At 39.9% G+C, this 23,431-nt stretch overlaps 1 protein-coding gene across 1 annotated transcript in view; it reads left to right on the forward strand.

Moving 5' to 3' along the window:
- CRTC1 (CREB regulated transcription coactivator 1) overlaps positions 1 to 23,431 on the forward strand; it is a 57,015-nt gene that overhangs the window by 15,786 nt on the left and 17,798 nt on the right. The window contains 6 exon segments of the mRNA XM_030540464.1: positions 10,484 to 10,600; positions 14,251 to 14,388; positions 15,880 to 15,941; positions 16,966 to 17,060; positions 20,023 to 20,108; positions 22,236 to 22,279. Of these exon segments, the coding sequence (XP_030396324.1) occupies positions 10,484 to 10,600; positions 14,251 to 14,388; positions 15,880 to 15,941; positions 16,966 to 17,060; positions 20,023 to 20,108; positions 22,236 to 22,279 (542 nt within the window).

The following is a 23,431-nucleotide window of genomic DNA, read 5'->3' on the forward strand; positions in this document are numbered from 1 at the left end:
TCACTGCCCCAAGAAACGTTAAGTAGAAGACTAGAGGCTGATAGACAGATGGGGGAATACAAAGAAACAGCCTGCATAATAGGCAGTGATCTCAGCACACTATCAGCCTAACTGTTGTCAAGTATTTTGTAAGCATCATGAGGAAGAGTTTTTTAAGGAGGGATTTGAAAGAGAATAACGAGATTACTACTTTTATGTGTGCAGGGAGTTTCTTCCAAACATTCAGGGCAGATACTTCAAGACATGTAATGAACGATATAATAGTCACTGTAACTCACCCTTCGCTGTTTCCAGTGTAATACAAGATGCCACTTCCTGGCTGTCCTCTGTATTCAAGCAGCTGTACACTTATTTGTGAATTGTTCCTGTGGGCCTAAATGTTTGCTGCTTTTTTTTAAATTGTGTTAATTGGTGGTGAGACATTTTATTAGTTTACAAAGCAATGATAGCATCGAAAATTGGACTCCCTTTTGCAGTTTGTGTTTCGTGGTGTTGTGCTGAAGGCGAACTCTAGTCACTGTCCTCGTTAGTGCAGTAAGTGTGCTTACCCGTATTGTCTTGCTGTACAGTAAGCCGTGCCCAGCAGGCGGGGAAAAAAATCTACTAGTTTGAATGTGGACTTTGTCTCTTATAGTGTTTCACCATATTATTTGTTTCACTTCGTATATAATCTGGTATCCTTGAACATAAGGGATCCCAAGTTGATGTGGACCAGAAAAATTAAAAAAGCAAAAGCAACAAGTAATACTCTATACGCTTCATCAAGCAGTCATGTCATTCAAGGCCAAAAACCATCTAAGGAGTTTAATGACAAACGTTAACCAGTTCTCCCGATTATGATGCTGCGTGAGTGACTAACTTGCCTAAGGACGTCCTGGATATTTAGCCTAATAAGGTGTAAAATACCTTGAGGCTAAAAATATTAGCCAGGATGGTCGGGGATGCAACCCTGTGCTCTGGGTGTCCCTAGCCTCTGACTGCCTCTGAAGCACCTGACATTGGCCACTGTTGGAATGCAGGATACTTGACATTGATCTGACCCAGTATGGGTGCTCGTATGTAGTAGGATGGTACCATTTCATTAGTATTGTGCTTCTGATTTGTAATAGGTCTCTATGTGGGTATATGTTGGTCTGCCTGCAAGTATCAGATTGCAGGATACTTGCAGAGTTTGTACAAATGGGAGTACTGGTTTTAAATTTTTCTTCTTAGGAGGGGATATATGGGTAGAAATTTTCTTTTCTTTTTTTCATGGTTGTGCAACTACTTTTGTGATCACAATTAAAAAAAAAACAGATTTATAAATCAGATAGAAATTCTAGATCACTTGTGGATAGGGTGATGTTAGTAAATAAGAGACTCTGTGACTGAGGGGGGTGTAACTGTCCTAAATAACCTTGGGTGAGGGTCTGTGCTGTTGTATGGGTGTAATTTGTAAAAAGTCTAAAACAGCTGAGAACTTAAAATTTGAATAGTAACAGACTGCAAAACCTGGTGGTAATCTAAACAAAGAGCTCTCGGCCATGCTTTTAGCTGTTTTTCATTGGTTCACACTGATTCAACAGACATTCTGTGCTTCAGAGAGAAAGAGACAATGACAATCCTGGAATCTTAGTAAATAGATTAATCAGAGTGATTACCTTGTTAAGATTTCTAGTGTAAAAATGCAAAGTGAATTTCAAAAGTCTGAACAAGAGGGCTATTCTTCTGTAGTTAAAAATGATTTTATGTTCAGAGTTAAACTATTGTATAGTTTTGGGAAGCTTCTAAACATAGGCAGAAAAAACAATGTACTTTAATTTTTTGAAGGCTTGAATAGATTTTGCTTTATGCAGTGAATGGTTGGCGTATGAAGTTTTTTGCCGAAGGCTACGCTGTCAAGTCCAAATCCATATATGTGAATCTCTTATACACTATTCACTTATCTTTCCTTTTAAAATTCTGTTTGCTTTGCTTATCTTCATGAGAGTAGTGGACAGTGAGAAGTCTTGTTTACTTTGGGAGACAGTCTCAAATTCCTCGTGGAAACAAACTGGCCAGTCTTGAGGTTATTAAATTTTGTGTTTAATTTAGGGTTGGAGAAAGGTGCCAGACTGACAGCCTTGGAGACTGTGACATCCACAGGTCAGTCAGAACTTGGACATTTGGATTGACAAACTTTCTTGCTGCCCTGCTGGTATGCCTTACTCCTGCTCTACAGGGTCCATCTTTAGAATGAGAGGGGAGTTTGGTCTCAACTACCCATGTGGTCCATGGCCTCTGCTCAGATGACTAACAAGGGTAACGATTATGGTATGGTGGCTTTTCATTGATGTGGATGTGCAAAGAGGGAGCTGGACTGGGACCACTACCACATTTCATATAGGAGACCCTGTATTAGCTATTGAATAGTAAGTGTGGGTGCCAGCCCAAAAACTTCCAGGCAACTGTAAATACTTCTAGGATATTGTTTCTGTTTCACAGATGGTCATTTAGGAGGGGCAGTTCCTGGGCTCTTTGAAATGTGCCTTATTTGGAGACTGCTTGGAGTGCTGCTCCATGCAATCTCATTTCAGTTGAGACAGATTTGTACTAGCAAACTGCCTGAAGACTCTTCTGTAGTGTAACTTTATGTATTTAAGAGAATTCCTGGTAGCCCTTTAATCAGAGAAGTTTAATATCACTAATGTTTTTTATTTTAAATTATAAATTAGATTAAATCTTTAATTCACAGTATATTTAACTTGAAAGTACGGGCTGATTCTGGAATGGCTAAGTTTGAATTTGTATATAAGGGCTTGGCTACACTCAAAACTCCAAAGCGCTGCCGTGGGAGCGCTCCCGCAGCAGTGCTTTGAAGTGCGAGTGTGGTCGCTGCGCCAGCGCTGGGAGGGAGCTCTCCCAGCGCTGCACATACTCCACCTCCCCATGGGGATTAGCTCATAGCGCTGGGATCCTTGCTCCCAGCGCTGGGGCACTGTTTACACTGGTGCTTTGCAGCGCTGTAACTTGCTGCGCTCAGGGGTATGTTTTTTTCACACTCCTGAGCGAGAAAGCTGCAGCGCTGTAGAGCGCCAGTGTAGCCAAGGCCTAAAATTTAGTATGGAAACTGCAAACTGGCAATTTTCTTGAACTATTACTTCCTGTGTTCATGAGATTGACAAGAGATTCTCTGTTCTCATCAGAAGGACACTCCACCCTTATTATGATATCAGACTTGTGGGAGCCAAGCATTCTGAATGTGTATAAAAAGATGTTTTAAAAAGGATTATCATGAAATTTATCATCTTACTGCAGCTGAGTTCTGTGAACACGCTTGTAACTTGCGGAGAAATTTTTTGGGAAGAGTTTAGAACAGCCAGTGTTCAGTTTGCATAAATGCTGTTATATTCCCAATGATTAGCACTTCCTTTGGCTTCCACCTCCATATTTTGATACTTCTTAAATTTGTGCGGAAAACCCTCATGTAAAAATAACATACTCTTCACTTTCAGAGATCTTTCTCTTTTCGCACTACTCCTCCCTCCCCTACATTCTGAATCCCACTGTCCAAACTCTTACATTTTTAGAAAGTTTTAGCCCAATTTAAATGGGACTCTTGGAGGTAAGTGAAGAGAATGTGACTCTAGTTTTTGCGTGCAAGTCAAAAAGCAGATATAAGGGAAAATTGCAGCACTGCTGGCTGTTAGGACAAGCCAGTAATTGTGTTAAATCTGGTGGTGCTGGATTCTGATCCAGATTTTGATCTAGGTTATACTGTTGTAAATCCAGAGTAACTCCACTAACTTCAGCAACATTGTTCTAGCTTCCTGCTGATGTAACTTGAGTTAGGGTATGGCTACACTTGAAACTTGGCAGCGCTTTGAAGTGCGAGTGTGGTCGCAGCGCCAGCGCTGGGGGAGAGCTCTCCCAGCGCTGCATGTACTTCACATCCTGATGGGGTTTAGCTTGCAGCGCTGGGAGCCGCGCTCCCAGCACTGCGGCACTGTTTACAGTGGCGCTTTACAGCGCTGTAAAGCGACAGTGTAGCCAAGGCCTTAGGAATCTAGTTGTTTGGATGTGCAGGCAGTTAAGGTATCAAACTGTTACATGACAAATTGCCATTTCATTGTAAAGGTGGTGCTGTCAGCATGTAGGATGTTCTTGGCTGTATCACTTTTGTAGCTTTTTGGAAATAATGTTTTGTTTTTAAATATAGCTCCTTTAAGTTCTCAGCTGTTTTAGACTTTTTACAAATTACATCCTTCTTTGAACTAAATAGTTCTGACTCTTCAAAAGGTGGATTGTTAGTAGCATTTTATACCTCACATGGGATACAGGAAGATTGTAACCAGGATGCACACCTCATTGTTATTGCAATTGTCATTGAATGTGTGCAGTATCCAGAGTCTACTGCCACTGGTAGTGAGGTTTTAGCTGCTAATTGTTATTAAAGATTTTAATTATTCTCTGGACTCTTGTGGTACTTTGTCAAGGAAGTGCATGACCCTTTGCCAGCAAAGCTTTTGGAGAGGAGTGTTTGATAATTAGAAATTCTCATTTGAAGACAGTCCGAGGATAGCTTTTCCTTCCAAATATGTCAATTCACTTAAGTTTCTTCCTTTGGGGTAGATTTGGAGCTTTGTTATATTGTACACTCCTGAACCAGTGTGACCACAAAAGAAGCCATTTGTAAAAAATTGCTTGGTGTGTGTGTTCCTCAACTGAAGAGGAAACAATAGGCCTCAATCACAGTCAACACATCATATCTTTATTCCTGCTGTTGTCAGAGATCAGCTGAGCTTCCAAGAAAGAAGCAACTCTTCCACAAGATGTATCCTTGAGCTTTTTCTTTGGGTGCTACTTTGCACCCTCTACTGATCCAACAGGCAACACATTTGACAGTCTTGTCAAGAGCTTCTTCTGAACCGGACCCTCTGATTTATTTTTGGGAAACCTGGAACAATATTACAGCAGGACAATGGGTCCTTGAGGTTATTCAGACTGGATATTCTATTCAGTTCCAGACCATTCCTACCTCCCGCTCAGCTTCCCTGTCTCTTTTCAGGGACCCCTCTCGAGAATTCTGCAACCAGGGCTTGAATCTCTTGTGTCTCAGAGCCATAGAGGAGATTCCTCTTCAGTTCAGGGAAAAGGGTACTTATTCTCCATTTTTTCTGATGCCTTGAAAGAAGAGAGGTTAGAGAGTAATTCTGGATCTGAGAAGAATCAAACTCATTTGACCATTCATATTCAGAGTATCGCCCCTAACCTCAATAATCTCTTCCCTAGATCCACAAGACTGCTTTACATCCATTACATTTCCATATTTCAATCCAACCTGCCCCTAAAAAATATTTGCAGTGGGAACACAATTCCAATGCACAGTTCTCCCATTTGCCTAGCAGCTGCAAAATGCAAAATTTGCAAAATGCCTTGTGGTCATGGTGGCATTTCTCAAAAAGCAGAACATTTCCATTTATACTTATCTTGGCAGCAGGCTGATTCCAGGTACCCCTCCGCAGCTAGCCTCAAGCAACATTTATTATATTCAGGTACCAGCCAAACTGGTGCTCAGTATAAACGGGGAAAAATATCTTTTGATGCCATCAAAGAAGATACATTGTTGCTGTGGTGGTATCTGCTTACCACGGTTCAGGTTCAAAGTCATGACAGAAATTATAAATCAGTTAGAGTGCATCTCTCAAATGTCCCTAAGATCGCATCTAAAGAATTCTAGGCACATGGCATCAGGCACTTTCTTCGTTCCCCATGCCAGACTTCAACTTGATTGTATTCAGGGCTGGCTGAAGTTGATACTCGCTCCAGAGAAGTATCGTATAGACATGCCTTTGAGGGTTCATCAGCACTTACTTTCTTCTTCTTCTCTGATTCATATATGCAAAGGTGTTCCATTGTTGCCTTCTCTTTCCACATTAACACTGATGATGGATGCTTCCAATCTGGGTTGGGGAACACACTTAAATCGTCGGTTGTAGGCTCTCTGGTCAAGAGACAGATCTTGACATCTCTAGTGTAGCTTTCTACTGCTAATCCAAGGCAAATGGATACTGGTGACGACAGACAACACCACTGCAGTATTTTGTATAAACTGGCAGAGAGGATCCAGATAATCCTGTGTCAGGAAGGAATTCAGCTATGGAATTGGTGCATCAGACACTGGATATTGCTCAGGACTGAATTCCCTTGCAGATTGGCTGAACCAGCAGTTTTCTTCTGTCCATGAATGGTCAGAAGAAAGAACTCAGTTACTCAACAGCTCTTATTCAACAGATCTTCCAGAAGCGGAGTCACTCAATCATAGAATATTTTTGCCTTAGATGAACACACAATGCAACACCATTTGCTTGAGAGGGTGCCGAAGTCAAGGATCTCTACTGGATGCTTTTCTAATGGTTTTGGGATCTGATGTGAACCCCAACCCATGCATTCCTGTAATACCGTATACACTGAGAAGGCTCAGGCAGAATACTGTAACGTTATATTAGTAGCGCCAGTTTAGCCCAGACAGTTCTGGTTTCCAAACCTCCTGAGACTTATTGTAGGGACTCCAAAAATGTTGTGTCTGGTCTCAGGCTTGATCGCCCAAGATAACAGGAAGACCTTTCATCCAGACCCAATGTCTCTGCACTGTACATCTTGAATGCTTGCTGCCTAGCTGAAGTGGAGAAATGTGGTTCCAGGGATGTCCTGAACATCTTGAATAATAGTAGGAAGGACTCCACAAGACACAAATGTCAAAAGGAAAAGATTTACCATTTGGACAGAATGACATCACACCTCACTCTTCCTAACAGACATTCTGTTAATTTTGGATGACCTGCTCATGTTAAAATCATCTGGACTTTTTTTAGTTCTACAAAAGTTCAACCTGTGGTTATATCTGCCTATAATCCTCAGATTCAAAACCGCACAGGCAGAGCCATGCAATGTGAACCCAACCGTTTCAGGCTCAGGTCAAGTGGGTGAGGATCTCGGTCAGGCTTAAAAATTAGACCCAAGTAGACCTCTGTGCACAGTGTTTACACATCCAACCGTGTCTAGATCTCTGAAGGGATTAGTACATGTACTCCCTCTGATTAGAGAATCCTCTCCTTTGTAGGATCTTAATGTGTGATATTAGTTGATGTTATGGGTCCTCCATTTGAACAGTTATTTGTGTTCATTACATCATCTTTCCATGAAAACATCATTTTTGGTGGCTGTTACTTCTGCTTGTTGTGTGAGAGAAATTCAAGTTTTAATGGCAGACTCACCATGCACTAACTTTCATAGGGATAAAGTGTCTCTCTAGGTAGGAACCTTGGATGGGATCTAAAATAATACCTAATTTTCATGTTAATTAGACTTTTCATGCACTTCTTTTCTTTCTGAAACCTCATGCCAGTGATTGTGAAAGAAAATTTACTCTTTAGATTTTAAGAGCTTTCTTTGCATGCAGATAGAATTAAGCCATGCAGAGTCTCTTCTAGATTATTCAAAGCCTATGCCCATGCTGTGCTCTGACTGTGTTATCAGATAGGTAAGTTTGATCCCCCTGACCAGTCAAAAGGTCACCCTGCTTGAGTTCATGCTTCATCTGTGGTTTCCTTTAGAAATGTCCCTATTGCTGAAATTTGTAGACCTGTCACCTGGGGTTCAGTTCACACGTTCAAAAAATACTGTGCTATCGGGGAGGTGTGCAGAGCAGATGTTTGCTTTGGCAGAGTGATCCTTCAATCATTATTTGGTTAAGACTCTGATTACCCATCTCCTAGCACAGAGTTACTGTACAAGTCCCAAGAGTGGAATACATGTAGACAGTTGCTTGAAGGAAAGACCATTATTTAGCTTACAATAACTGGTATATTTTGAGATGTTTTTGTGTGTATTCCGTGACCTGTTGGCCTTCCTTGATATTTCGGAATCCATTATCATTTGAATTCTGGTTGGCTGTGGAGCTGAGGCAGTTGGCCCCACTCCATCCTTTTATGCCTTCTTGAGCGGGGAGCATGAGAGCAGCCAAGGCATGGGCCAACTGGCACTGCTGGCCAAAAGGTTCTAGTCTCTGGTGCATGGGATATGTGTGAACCCAAGATTGGACTATGTATAGACAACACATCTCAAACACCTTTATTGTAAGGTGAGTAAAGTCTCTTTTGTACTGCAGGTCCTATTGGGAATGAGAATGGGTCTTTTAAAACACGTATGTTCTTGGTAGAAGGGTGTTAGGTGAGGCATTGAGACTGCTTTGCGCTATTACAGTGAAGTAGGTTGAGTGTTGACTTAACTGTGGGATAACCAGCAGCAGCTGTTGCAGGGCAGAACTTTTAAAATGGAAGAGGCTGAAGAGAATAATAAAAATACAAGATGTAAATTTATACAGTGGTGAAAACTAGTAAATAGCAGCAATAATGAGCAATTAAAATTTAGTAATTTTTCTGCATGGAGTTCACTGAAGGTAGTATTGGTAAAATCAAAGCTACATCAACGCCTTCTAACAAGCTCATTTTAAGACTGTTCTGGTATCAAAGGGGATAATGGAAGAAATCACTTTCACTCTAAATACAGCAAATTGATTCTCAGCTCTTCCATCCTCTGTAGATTGAGTTACATTCTTAAGGAATGGGAAGTGCAGACCACTTGCTTCACGGTTGCTAAACAGCTAGCATAGTTTTTGTGCCTTTTTGACAATAAAATTTCTGTGATTGAGCTTAGATCTGCGAATTGTCAGATACATTGTCAGATTAATCTAGTGCCTCAAACAAAACAGTTCAGAGATCTGGGTTACCTGGGTCTGTGGAAAATTGCTGGCTCTCGTAGAGTGCTCACCATTAAGGGACAAGTAGATTTGTTTTCTAATATTTGGATTTTATCATATCAATGTGCACATTTGTCTATTGAGAGTGACTTCACTGTTTTGTGAAATTGAGCGACCTGAGAACACTGTCTAGAGACAGACAGTACATATTCAAAACTGTTCAGGAGACCTGGTCACATTATTGTTGTTTTGTCTGAGTAAGCCTTGATAGTAACATTTTTCAACTTTTTAGTGGGAACCAAATTCCTCGGCTTGACATAAATGTCTTTGTTCAACCCCATAGTCTTTGTTATAGCCTTTAAAGGCGGGACCATAGGGCCCATTTTATCATTTCAAAAGAAAGGAAAACAAACAAACATGTAAACACTGAGCTTTGGGGATGCTAGATTTTTAGTGGCATTTCTAAACCTCATTCTCTGAAATCCTGGGATTCTAAGAGAACGGCTTAAGGATCCGTTTGTGAGTGAAAATGAGAGATCTGTTGATGTACACGCCACAGTGCTTCTAGTCCATGGATCAAACATTTTTTAAACAAATGATCATTGCCAGTCTAGGAATGCCTTCTTGCTTTTCAGAAACTAAAACATCAAAGCTGTTGCATTTAAATGATCCAAGTCCGGACTTGGTTAGTCTGTCATAGGGACATGGTGGCACCGTGACATCAGATCTGAGTTTGCTATGCAAAAGTAGTACAGAGGTTGAGGAGAAATGACTGAGAACAGAGTTAGTAACTTGGAAAATTTGATTTGGATGCAAGATTTTCTGATCTTGAAAAGAGAGCCAGTCATTTAAAACTTTGTTAAAAGGCAGGTTCTGTTAATCAAAAGTAGTTAAGGACAGACAGTTCTCTGAAAAGAGAAGGAATAACAGTGAAAATAAGATTACTTAATTCCATGTGCAAAGCTTCCTTTTCTCCTTTTATCTCTTCATAAAAACTGTCGTTGGTAAGATGAACATGCTAAAATGTTTTTCAGCTAGTGTGTTGTCATTTAACATTTAAAAATAAGGTGTTTCCTGCATTCTTTAAAACTGTTATTTGTGTTACATTGTTTACTCTCATACAAGTCTGTTATAGTGAGGAATTCCTCTTATGTCCAGAATGTAAAACTTCAATCTAAGAGCTATCTGCAGCTTGTCTAAACAGCCTTTTCCAGTGTTAAGAAACTGGTGCCCTGACAATAAGAGGATTTCCTACACGGCATAAGATTACAATTTAGACTGACTAATTCTGTTCAAATACAAATGCCGAAAACTTTGGAAGTTTGGTTAAACAAATATATGTATTTTAAATTAGAATGATTTTGTTACATATATATCTGAGTTTTTTTGAACTCGTATCTAATTTTGGCATTTGCATGGTCAAATATCAGATTAATGCAAGTTTTTAAAATCTAGCTCTTTAGTGTAGTAGGTGAGACACATACCTTATGGTTTCACATAATTTATTGATATAAACTTGCATGTGATTACAAAGCTGACTTTCTATCATTTGTCAAACAGAATTGGGAAGCTGTCATCTTCAATCTTGCTCTTCATAGTTAAACTTATTTGTGAGCTGGTGTCAATTTTCCTTTCACACTGTTTGGGATGGAAGCTGTTCTTGGTGATGTCGGAAATTAAACACAATAGAATGAAATGAATGTTGTTTTTTAAATACCTCTCCTGGTTGCAATCATCCTTTTTTTTTTCTTATTTCTTCTTTAGTTACAATTACAGAAAACACAGTATTTGCAGTTGGGACAGAGTCGTGGCCAGTACTATGGAGGGTCACTGCCGAATGTGAATCAGATTGGGAACAGTGCCATGGACCTGCCTTTCCAGGTGAGCTTCAGCTGCTGTTCATACATTTTAAATCAGTGCTGTGACTTTCTTCAACTGGAGACTGTACAGTAAAGCCTGATAACAGGCCCAGAGCACAGAATCATTACCTCTGCAGATCAGCATAACTGTATTAAGATTTGTCAGTCCTAAAGAATGTAATTTTAAAATATAAAAAGCACACAGTGCTCTATGGAAAAATATGCATGTTACCAGGAAGTTGGTTTATATAGTTTTGCTGCGTTCTGGTTGTGAACATCTTTCACAATTGGTGCCACATATAAGTGCACGCTGCCAAACGGTAACTCTGCTTTATTAATGGTTATAGTGCCCATGTGCATCTGCATAGTATTGTTCATAGGCAGGGCCCTTCGTTTTCAGTTTTTATTTTGTTTAAAATTTTCTGGGAATTTACTGGTGTTTTATTACAAAAATTAAAAAAAAAAAGTTCAAAAAATTAACTTCACAGTTTCCTGGGTAAATATTGGGGGTTAGGAGGAAAGGAAAAGAGCAACAAATAAAGAGAAGTAAGGATATTGAAAGTATAAGCAGTTTTATGCTGTGGTTTATTTCGTGGACTGTGCATGCGCATGCATATATGTATCTGCCATGACATTGCCTTGCTTGAAAGACAGCCTTGCCTCTATACATAAACTAAAGTGCATCTACTTAATATATTAGATTTTCTTAACATAGTGAGTATTTTTACATACTTGAGTGGTCCATCATTTGGTCAAAATTGGTAAAAACCATGTAATAGCTTTTGTAAAAGATTTCCGTTAAAAAAAAAAAAAGGGCCTTGTTCATAATGTGACCAGTATTGGACTTTATAATAGGACCCATCCCCAAAGGAGTGACAGTCTAAAGGTAAAAGTGGAAACACACTGGACAAAATAATCCTGACCACAGAATAAGATGGGGGTGGGTGGTTAGTCTATTACAGAATGAATATTTTGTGGAATTAGGTGCATATTCTTGGCAACTTTTTTTTGAGGGGGTAAAATCCTTTAGTCAAATGTCCTGTGACTAAACGTCCGCTTCTGAGTAGGCTCCGTTCTTCAATATGGCTAATACTGAGGTTTGTTGTACTCTGGATAATTTTTTTAATGACTGCTTTATCTAGATTATTTTTCTCATGGTGCCTGAAACTGGTGGCTTATTTCATTTCATTATTTGTGGTTTATATACTAAATCTACTTAGCTTGCTCCTGTGTTAAAAGATATTGTCAGGACAATCCTAGTTATGCATTTTTTTTACCCATGTTACTGATTGATATCTCATATTACTAACACTGAAAACTTTTAAAATCTCATTTAATTTTCTCTGTTTAGGTTGCTTGTGTTCTGTGTATTTAAAAGTTTTAGATAATACCGATTGCTACAGTTTCCAAGTGCTCTGCTCCTGGCTTCCCTAGAGTAGGGTAATAATGTCCCAACTCAAAGGAACAAAAATTCTTCCATCCTCCTCAGAATGAATCCTCTGCCCACTTTTCACTGCTCGAGCTCTGCCGAATTCCTTCTCAGTATATCACAAAGCTGCCTCCCAGGGTCTTCTCCATGCAGGCCTGGCTAAGTTCCCTCTCAGCTGCTTATTAATCCCTACGCAGGGGCTCAGGGCTGCGGCGGGGCACTCCTCCCCGCCAGCCCCAGTGCAGACTTGCCATGGCCAGCTGGAGAGAGGAGACCCTTCCTCAGCCTAGCCCAGCTCCGCCGGAGCTGCTGGGGCCGGAGGAGAGGCGTCTCTTGTGGCAGCAGCTCGGGGACAGGGGAGAGAGGACTGGAGGGAGTCCTCTCTCCCCACCACAGCCCTGGGGCAGCCTGCATCCCAAACCTCTCATGTCTGGTTGTGTAATGGCAAGATGGCTCTGTGCTTTGGCAGACAGGACAGTATACTGTATTTGCAAGACCTGAATGAAAGAGCAAATTTAGGATTTCCAAACAGACGGAGCAAAGGGATTCAGCAAAGAGTTGAGGAGTACCCAGTTTTTCCCACATGGACAGCCCTTGATGTAGGAATGGAGGCTGAGCATTCTGTTCTCCCACTTATGCAGCTTTGCACTATGATGATGTAGAGCAGTAGTTCCCAAATTTTAACAACCTGTGAACCCCTTTCAACAAAATGTCAAGTCTTGCGAACCCCCTCCTAAAAATGAATATTTCCGGGTATTTTCTCCTTTACCTGAGTATAAATTATAAAAGCAGTGATCTTGGAAATATAAAATTTGTTTTTATGACATGCCTATTACACACTATTATTAGTTATTTATCATTACAGTATTTTTATTACATTATGAAAATGGCAACATTCTTCCAAGATCTCACTTTTGTAGCTTGTATCATGTTAAATAAGCCTGTTTATAAAACAAGGCTCCTGTGTTTCATCAAGGAGTATCAGAGGTGAAACAGAATAAAGATATTTAAGAAGCCAATTCAAGGAGTTTCTCCTATACAAGCATTCAGGGCTTGAGCAGTCCAGGCAAACTATGCACATTACAACAAAGCTTAACCTTGTTCTTCATAATAATTTTAAAAACAATACTAGCTGCCTATTTAATTTTAAAAACAGCAAAAAATATCCACCTCTTTCCATTTCTTATAAGGAGTCTTGAAGTTTAAATCTCCTCGGTTTGATAAATATGCTTGCTTTGATCTGCTTAGCTCTTGGAAGGCTGCTGGCTCCTTGCTGCCTGGGGTTCCTAGGGACAGCTCTGTCCGCCATTAGGGAATTTCCCCTGTAACATTTTGTGAACCCCCAGGGGTTCACGAATCCCAGTTTGGGAACCACTAATGTAGAAGATTTAGAGTGAGATGGCTTGGAAGTCTTGTCTGCAGCAGCTTCAGGTTCTGGGAAACCTGTTGCCAAGTAGTATAAGTTCTAGTGGCATATACATTGTTTTAAAGCATAAGATCCATAGAGTGGAATTGACCAGACTAGTTGCTTGCCCAATCTAAATGAAACTTTTAGCAAGTAAATTCAATTTAAAAATGTTCGATGCTTTAATCATCTGTGTTAGCAAAAATTTCTTGTTTTGATATTTTTATTTTGTCATTGTCTTAAGATAATTATGATGCTGATAAGAGGAGGTGAAAAAAATGCCTTGGGAGAGACATTTGCTACAGAGCATCAAGTGAATGTTAGGAATCTGAAATAATTCAGTGTATGGGATGAATCCCCTTCCTGCATCTTTTGCCTTGAGAGTTAAGTTTAAGCTCTGTTTGTGAACATGTTCTTTCTGGACCCATGCTGCATGATACACCAGGAGTAACTTATGCACTAGTTAGCAGTAGGTTCATAGGTTACTTTATTCATTTCTATCGTTCCTGGTGTTTCAAAGATGGGGTAGGACTTAAAGGTTGGAAAAATAGTGCAAATTCAGGAGATCTGTTGCTGTCTGCCTCCCCTTATTACTAGCCTCTCTTTTGGGAGGTAGTTTCCAGTTCTTCTCCAATCCAGATATAGTGTGATTTGTCTCGTATATGAAAATTACATTTAAGGAAAAAGTTACATTGCCCAAATGATGATTGGCTGGTGTATTCATAGCGGTTAGGTTTATTTTTAGGGCATACAGAATCAGGCCTAGCTGTGATATTTTGATTCTGGCTGGGTGGTTTCTACATGTATTTTTCTGTTGATAACTTTTTATCTCCCTTAGACTCCTTTTCAGTCATCTGGACTGGATACAAGTAGGACAACTCGGCATCATGGTCTGGTGGACAGAGTGTATCGTGACAGAAACCGCCTTGGGTCACCACACCGGCGTCCGCTGTCTGTGGATAAACATGGAAGGCAGATATCCTTTGGTTTATGGCGTGGCATTAAAATGTTGACTTCATCAGCACTGTTTGTATTTAAAGTTTGTTTTACAAATTACTTCAAATAAGCAGATAAACCCCAACCATTGTAGAGCGTGAGTGTGGATTATAACGGGAGACTCCTGAGTTCCATTCTGGTTTTGCCGCTGATTCATTTTGTGACTTTGGGCATAAAAACATGCTGACTCAAGATTAGAATTCTACATAGTCTTGTATCCTATCTCTGACAGTGAATTGTGTCAAAGGAAGGTGCAAAAACCCCCATAATGGACAACTGTCTTTCTTGCAGGGGATGTTCCTTCTGAAATCTGGACAGTTAATATCTCCTGCTCTGAAGCAGTATCCAGTGTAATGTAACTGGATAGTTAGTCTCCTTATTGCTATATGGCTGTCTGATCTTTCACAAATCCTAATACTTGGCTTCTCTGTATCTCAGCTTCCCCAGCTGTAAAGAGGGGACAGTAATAAATACTTACCTCCCAGAGCTGTTGAGAGGCTTAGGTAGTGCCTTGAGACCCTTTACTGAAAAATACAACAGAAGTACAAAATGGCAGTGTTGTGGGGGTCTGACTCCTGTTTCAAAACTGAGCAGAACCAGGGCTGAATTTTTTTTGCAGGTGATTTCTTTCCATTTCTAATACAAGCTGACTCATATGAGTTCAGCATCTGCCAAGCACTATTTCTTGCTGACTTTCATAAAACAGAATTAGCTTATTGCTGTTGACTAGCTTTAAAAATGCCAGTGCCAGAGTGGTTATTGGCCATGAGGGCGATCCTGCTGTTACTCAAAAGTGACAGCTGCTGGCCAGTTGAGTGGCATTATGTGGTGTCTCTCTCTTCAGAGGAAAGTTTTGATACAACCTGTATATACGGAGGGAGTAGTATTAATGTATATGTGGTGGCGGGAGAGATGTGTAGGTGGAATAAACTGTATCTGAAGCTGTAGGTGAATTGTGTCCTACTAGCAAGGCATCATATTTCATGACCCATCCCTGCTTGTCTGAGAAGACTTCAGCCTGTGTGTGGGTGGTGGTGGGGAGCAGGGAGAGGGGGTCATTTTGTGTGTGGCTAGGGAAAACGTGGGATTATATGGGAGGAGGTCAAGAAAAACATTTGAAAAGGAGGTGGAGAGTGATTACCCCTTCATTTGACTGTTCAGAATGACTCCCTCTATACCACTCCACCCCAATAGGTATAAGCATTTTTTGTTTCTGTATTGGCAGGCTTGAATTTTTAAGTAGGAACTCTTTCCTGCAGCACATACAAAGCCACCATTAATATGCATATTTTGTTTGAAATGTCATGCCAAAATCAGCATGGCCTCCACAAGAAATGCTCTTCACTTTTCTCACTAGAGTGTATTGGCACGACCAAAGTAACTTAAATTATTCTTTGTTCAAAGCTTTCAAATGGGCCTGTTATTTAAACAAGAAGCTCCTGGTTTTCTCCCCCTTAACTAATTGAATCACGTGGACAGTTGTCCATATGGCACTGTGTATCTGTCGCCTCCATCGGATACAAGCTGGAGAAGGTTAGTGGCATAATTCCATGTGCATTAGTCTCTGGTCCGAGGTCTTATATCCTATAACAGCCCTTAGAAGTGCAAGAAACATTTGTTTTTCCCTATGGTAGTTTACAGTACTCAGGGTAATCTGGATTGCCGTGTTTTTTTTTTAACTGAATCTAGAACTTAGTTTTTTCAACTCTTTATGGATTCTTTTAAGAGATTATTTTTTAAACGTAAAATATTCCACTGCACACTTAGATTTTTAGATGTAAAGTTGTCCAGGCATATGTCTATAGAGGACTAGGATGCTCAGAATTACTGAGTTTGAAAATCTTAGTTTTTTACAACTACATTGAAAGTGGGGCTGGTCTTTCTTCACAAGCAATCAGTGAGCAAGGAATGTGGAGTCATCTGTCCCCGCCATCATGCCCCTTGCACTTGACAGCTGGGGACAAGAAGTGCCTATGTGGTGTACTGTGCTTACCAGTTTGAGGACACTACATCATGCAAGAATGGCATGGTTTGAGTAGAAGACTAGGATCCTGGGACTCCCACAGTTTAATGCTAGCTCTAAGACAGGCTACTTTTGTGTTCCTTGACAAGTCAGTTTCCCTTTCTGTAAAATGTGAGTAATATCTTCCTCACAGAGATGCTGTGAAGCTTAAGCAATGTTTATTAATTGCTCTAAACTACAAAAGTGCTGCTGCTTATTATTTTATGAGACCATACGCTGCCCCAACGATACCAGCAAGAGTACACCCCAGATGGTTTTCTATCTATAGCGACTCATTTGTTTGTCTTTGATTTGCCTCCTCTGTGTTGTTGAAACAATTACTCTATAAGCCTGTAATAAATTCAGTTCTCTGTTATCTGATCATTTCGTAGAGAAATCTTGCCCAACATAATCCCAGTGTAATATTTTACAATTATGAAGTGGTATTTCAGGTTTCTTTTAATTTGCTGAATTTCTCATGTGACTAATGGGATTATTATCCTCATAAGCATCCTTAGTTTAAAAAGCTAACAGGTTTATTTGCTTTCTTGCCAGGACCAATTCAGATTCTGCCTTGCATCAAAGTACAATCACCCCAACTCAACAAGAGTCCTTTTCAGGAGGGTCACAAGACATGCAGCAAAAAAGAGGTACACTCTTTAGGGGTGGGTGGTGTGGGGTGGGAAAATGGAAAATCCATTTCAGAACTTGAAATCGTTAAATGGTTTTCCTATGTAAGTGGGACTGCAGGAGTTGTCAAAATGTGGTTGGTGCTGGAGAAAAGTGCCTCAATGACAGTTCTGGAAACCGAAGTCCAAAATAATAGAGCATTATCAGGGATAGAGCAGGCTTCTCATACACTCTATCCTGCCATTTTACTTCAGCCTTGTTTGGCATGGCCCATCTTCAAGCGTGAGAAGGTAGTTTAGATTTCCTGGACCATGCAGTCCATGATTTCTATGCTGGCACTACTTTCAGGGCTTCCAGCTAGCTCCAGTTTGTAGTGATGGTTTGCATTATGGACATGTTCTAGAACTGGACTGAGATCACTATGTTTCACGTTGATCAGTCATTTAGTGGCAACAAGTTTTTGGGTACCAGAGGTCACAATGAGAGCACTGTTCACAAAGAGAATATATTCCAGACTATTTTAACCAAGATTTAATATCCCCTGGTATCAATAGCACTGGTAACTCTGTTGGGGAAAATTGCTGTAATTGGCAAGGTTTCTTTTGGGCATTTCATTTAGTTTGTTACTTGTTGATGATGACTGGCTTGTGACAAACATTCCAAGTTGACAGTCTCATAAAATATTAAAACAAGTGGCAAAACAAAATCAAATTCTTGAAATGAATTCTGGCTTCAGAATCATAGGACTGCTACATTTCCTTTCCAGTAAATTAATCCAACAGCTCTCAAGGACTTTCCTCCAGTGACCAACCTTCCCTCAAAATATAAAACTTCCAGCGTTCAGATTGAAAAACATGACGGTTAACACTAATTGTTTAATGTGCAAACTCTCAACTCTAAATGTTACCTAGGTTCAGATAGTCTGATTCTCCCTTGGGCACATGTTGGGGATCAGGAGAATAGTAAAACTACCCAGGCCTTTTGTTAAATATTTAGGAGTGGCTTTGATAACTTACACTTTCCATTTTTTTAAATTAGCCAGTGTAAGCTACTTGTGCAACAATTGTCAAATAGCTATGATGGAGATGCAGTTCAAATATGGCACCATAGAAGGATCTTCTCCAGTTCTTATGGGTAGCAAATGATCAATGTCTTATACCTCAGGACCAATGTTTAGACATAATGGGTTGGTGTACTTAATGTCACTACTGACAGGTAGCAGTAACCATTAAGCATCACTGATGATTTTTGGTGCCCTCTGCTGGTTATTGCTTCTATTGTCAGTTCCAAAATATATTGAAGGCCCTTTAATCTATGCAGTGAGATTTACAGATGCATCTAAAATGACTTTGTTTTAGTCCTTGAAGAAATACACCGTAATACTGAAATATATAACAGTGAAGTACACACATTCTCCACTGTAACTTCTATTATGTACTCTTTACACCACTGTTAGTGAGCAGTAAAACATGCAATATAAATAACCTTTTACATAGTACTGCAAGCTTATACAGTGATTTCCAAACATAGGCTCTGGTCCTGCAATCAGAGGCATGCACGTGGGCCTTTGTGCCTGCATGGAACCCAGTTGAGTTGTAAAGTCTGCATGGATTGGGGTTATAGTGTAATATGTCATAGCCTAGAAAGGTTTCTGCAGATGGAAATGTGCTTTGTATGGATGTTCTGTCTGTCGCTATGCAGCCTTGCTGCTTGCACGATAAAATTGTTCCCAACTTTGAACCCATAAATGTCCTGGACCACAGAAATAATATAAATTCAGTTTCTCATATCCCAGTGGAAATGTTTAGATTTTGCCCCATTGGGGCAACATTGGTAACTCACTAGAAGCATTTAAGTCTTGCATATCACTTAAAATGGAGCAAATAAAAAAATAGGATAGCCTCAAAGGAGAAACTACAGGTCCCAGCATGCAGTGCTCCATCTAGATTTGAGCAGTCTAAATCAGATTTGGAGTAAAACTTTCAAAGGGTCTTCACTGGGCTCTTATTAGGTCTTGCCCCTAACATCCCTCTCCCTTCCACATACAACTTGCTTGCCCAGGTTTGATGCTTTTAAACTCTTGCCTAGCTGGCCCAACTGGGGTTATAGAGCCTGGGTACGGCTTTCATTCAGACTGATAACCTGCCCTCTATACAGTGAGGACACAAACTGAATCATTCAAGTGCTGATAGTCTTCTAGTACCTTCCCACAGTTCCTCCTCTGTGTCAAGGTCACACAAGTTCTCTCACAATTAATTGGGAAAGAATCTCTGGGAAAAAAACCCATTATGTCGCCACAGCTGGGGTAGGTCAGCTGACTCATGGTCATGGGGCTCCACTGGAAAGGTTGAAGGGTCCCCGAGCTTGGGCTCCTGCCCATTGCCTGAATGTCTACACAGCAGTCTTTCAGCCCTGCAGCCTGAATCCTCCAAGCCTGAGTCCACTGACCCAGGCCAGCCATGTTTTTTTTATCCTTGTGTAGACATAGCCATAGAGTGGTTCACTTACTGCAGCATTGAGAGCCATGGGATATGCCCCCAGAAGTCCACATGTGAATGCAGCACCAGTGAGGTACAGTAACTTGGTCAGGGCTTTGCCATAGGGCTGCTCACACCAGGGCTAGTCTGCTAATCACCCAAGTTAACTCTGCAGTGAACGCAGTTCAAAAATGACTTATGTACTTATCCAAGCCTTACTAAAAGTCAGTGGGACTTAGGCTAAGTCACTTACATGCTTTTGAAAGTTTTCTTGGTCCTAGATGGAAAAACAAATAGGTTTTTAGAAAGCTGATGAGTTACATTTGTGATGAAATGCATTTTGTTTATTGATCTGGATATAGTTTTATTCTGAAATAGACATCTTATTTATCATTTGAGAATAGGAATTGTTATTTAGGGTTAAAAATGACGGGAGCTTTTTGTTCCTGCAGGATTTAGCAAATTTATAATATTGGGATGTGCTAACTTTTATTCTGTTTTCTAGTCTTATTATTGACAGTCCCTGGAATGGAGGAAAGCACATCTGAAACAGACAAAGCCCTCTCTAAACAAGCATGGGACACTAAAAAGGTAGAAACGCCAAATCTTTGTAAGGTTCGAATGTTCTAGTCCAGACAATTTATTTTATAAATATGTTTAGGTAAACATTTTGAATAATGTTGAATTGAAATGAACTTTGCTTGCTCAGACTTGAGTTGAAGTTCTGTATTCTGCAACAAACCACCTAAAGTGAGATCAGGGAGCAGTATATCTATCTCTGTGCCTATTGCTGTCAACTGTCTCGGGGGAAATAGTATTCTAAACCTGATTCTTGGAAGACTTTTCAAAGCAGAATGTCACTTCAATGAAATAAAATGCACTCTACCCCTACCTGTATCTCTGCTTTTATTTCTACCACTCACCATCCTGCCTCTTCTCTGTCTCCTAGATTTCTTTTTTTCTATGAATTTGTCTAATTGGCATTTCTCAAGGCAACTTCAGCTCCCAAAACAATTATCAGATTTTTGTTGTTTGTAAAACAAATGGTAAATATTCAGGACTTCAGTTATTTTGCTCCTACAGAGCTGCTATTGTCTCCCTATTTTCCCCCATCAGCCTGGTTACTAGATAGATAGAAGTAGCAATGGTAGCATTTGCTTTTGAGCTCTGAATACTTACATAAATATGGATGTTTAAACAGGTCTGAATTATTGAATATTAATACACTTTTGATTTAAAAAAAATATATTAAAGAACCAATTGGGAAAGGATGTTTGGTTCATGAAGTTCTTCAAAACCAAGGCTGAATTAATGATTTTCTTGAGCTGTTTTCTGTGTTAAAGTATTTTCAAAGTTTAACTGTGACTTCTCAGCATGGCAGCTTTCCCTTTTCTTCTCTCTTTGCTACAGTCTCCCTGCTTATCTTGGCAATTACATATCTTAACAGTCAGTCTCTAGCAAATGTAACCTTTTATAAAAGGGGATGCATATTTTATAAAAAGACATGCATTTTGGTTTATCAGGTGATCGTTCCCTGTATTACGTGCAGATTTTTATTTATATGAGTAGCTAATTCTGCTTTGTGATCATAAAAGTGACTGCTGCCATCATGTGGGATTTTCATATGAGAAGCCTTGGAAGTGACATTGTTGGGAAGACTTTAAGGTTCTTTTTCTGTGGATTACCACTGTATTATTCATGTCCATAAAGTGTCTAGGAGGCAAGTTTCTCTGAGCTAGTGAGTATTCTGGATGTACTATGGATGCCTGACTGTCTGGTTTATGACAGTTGGATGCATAGTCTTATACCTCATCTGAGAGCTTTTACTTTCTAATAACTGTTCTTTTAGCACAAAGATTTGCTAGCAAAGGCAGTAATTAATACATTTCATATTACGATGTCTTATCAGGAAGGTTGCAATCCTGTTTTGGTAGAATGTACCCTGCAATTGTCCAGGCAGCTTTTCAAGAAAACAAAATGTGACATGGAACAGGAGAAGTCAGAAATATCAAAATGAAAATACTTGATCTAACAAACATTAGGGATCAGAGTTTATATCCTGAGCTGGGAGATATGGGGAACAAGTACTTCCATGTAGCCCTCTTGCAGACTCGTGGAGCTGTGTTAGAGAGCTTTGCGTTTCCTCTCTTCCGCCCCCCTCCCCCCATTGGTATGAAAGTTGCTATGCTGTGGAGCTTTTGGTGTGTGGCACTGTGAGGTGGGAGATAAGGGCTTAGATAACCTATTACAGTTTTACTGATATATACTTGTCTGTACTTTCCAAGGTTTTCTCTAAAACGCTACTTGCTTTTCTGTCACTCAGTTAGCGACTTTGTGATAGTTCATAGATTTCCATTTATTTAATGTCAACACCCCCCCATGTAGAGTGAGAGGCTTAGATTTAGTAAGAAAAATGACGTGGCCGATGTTTGCATGTTGACTCAAGCAGGAGATGTTTTACCCTTGCTCCATCTTCATTTAGTTTAGTTTATCATTGGAACTTTGAAGCTTTGCTGGCTTAAAGTCCATGCTGAGATCAGTGTTTGGTGTGGCACCAAACACTCATTTTGAGCAGGAAAAGGCTTTTAAGTACATATGAGAAACTGCTCTCCTTAGGTTGTTTCATTTAGTAGGTTTCCTATCTTTTTAAACAAATTATTTCCTAAATGTTGTTTTGCACATGTCTGCCTTTCACAGTGTCTTTCTGTTCTATTTTAGACAGGGTCTTCGAGGCCTAAATCATGTGAAGTTCCAGGAATCAAGTAAGTTTGGGACTGGGGTATATGGTTTTGTAGGGATGCATGTAGAAGGTTCACTGCCTGTACCTAAGCTTCCTGCTCCACAAGCTCTATTGATTAAGGTTCCCTCTATACTGACAATGAAATAATGTTAGCCAGGCTACTTTTAAACACTGAACATGTGGTGAATGCTAACGTTCCTTGAAAAATGGTTTGCTTGGCCATGATAACCCAGATGATGAAACCATTTAAAAAATGTTCTAGATTCAGTCTCTAACTAACTGTACAGAGTACATGTGATTAAAACAGGAGACTGAGGGTCAAGAATTCTGAGTTTTATTCCAAGTTTGGCATGTTTTATGTGAACTTGGACAAATCATTTTACTCTCTGTGCCTGATTCACAATCTGTAAAACTGGGGGCTATTGTCAGTTAACGTTTTGTAAAAAGCTTTGAGATAATCAGGAAAGCACATCACACACAGTGAAAGTTCGCTGGCTTTTTTGAGTTCTCTAGATATGCTCTAGAATTCATATTTCTGGAGTAGATAGACGAAAAGCCAGACAGGTTGCCTGAATCTCCTGTTGATTTCCTTAAGTGATGCATTTTTGGGGATGCCTCTAGCAAATCCTGACAAATGAACTCTCTTTCACAGAGGGGACTCTTTTTTTTTTTTTTTTAAAGGACCCATTATTGGCTGAATATTTCTCAGAACCTCCCTACAAAGTGGATTCAGTGCAGAAATCTAGGCGTAATTCAAAACTGATACAACTTGGCAGTTATCTTTGATATGTGTCTTTGTCAGCAAACTTTTATCAGGCGCAGAAGCATGTGATTGTACAAAAAATGTTTCTAAATGACTAAGACACAGGAGACTTATGCATACTACAGGTAGAGTTAGTCACTTAGACGTAGGCTTTTTAAGCACGCAAGGGATCATAATCACCCTGAAATGCAAAAAGTGTAGTTCCCTCTTCTAAATAATATGAAAACAACTGCAACCCCACTGAAAATATTGCTGTGTGACAACCATGGGTAAATGTTGAAACTTTATAACGATGACCATTCTAAATATTTTACATATATATTTTTTACATAGCTTTGTGCATGACAGCTTCAGATAAACTTTCTTTTTGTGTATAATGTGGGAAGTGTGTATGTAGACTGAAATCTGAAC

Source organism: Gopherus evgoodei, chromosome 22 (genome assembly GCF_007399415.2).
Source record: "Gopherus evgoodei ecotype Sinaloan lineage chromosome 22, rGopEvg1_v1.p, whole genome shotgun sequence".
Classification (NCBI taxonomy): domain Eukaryota; kingdom Metazoa; phylum Chordata; order Testudines; family Testudinidae; genus Gopherus; species Gopherus evgoodei.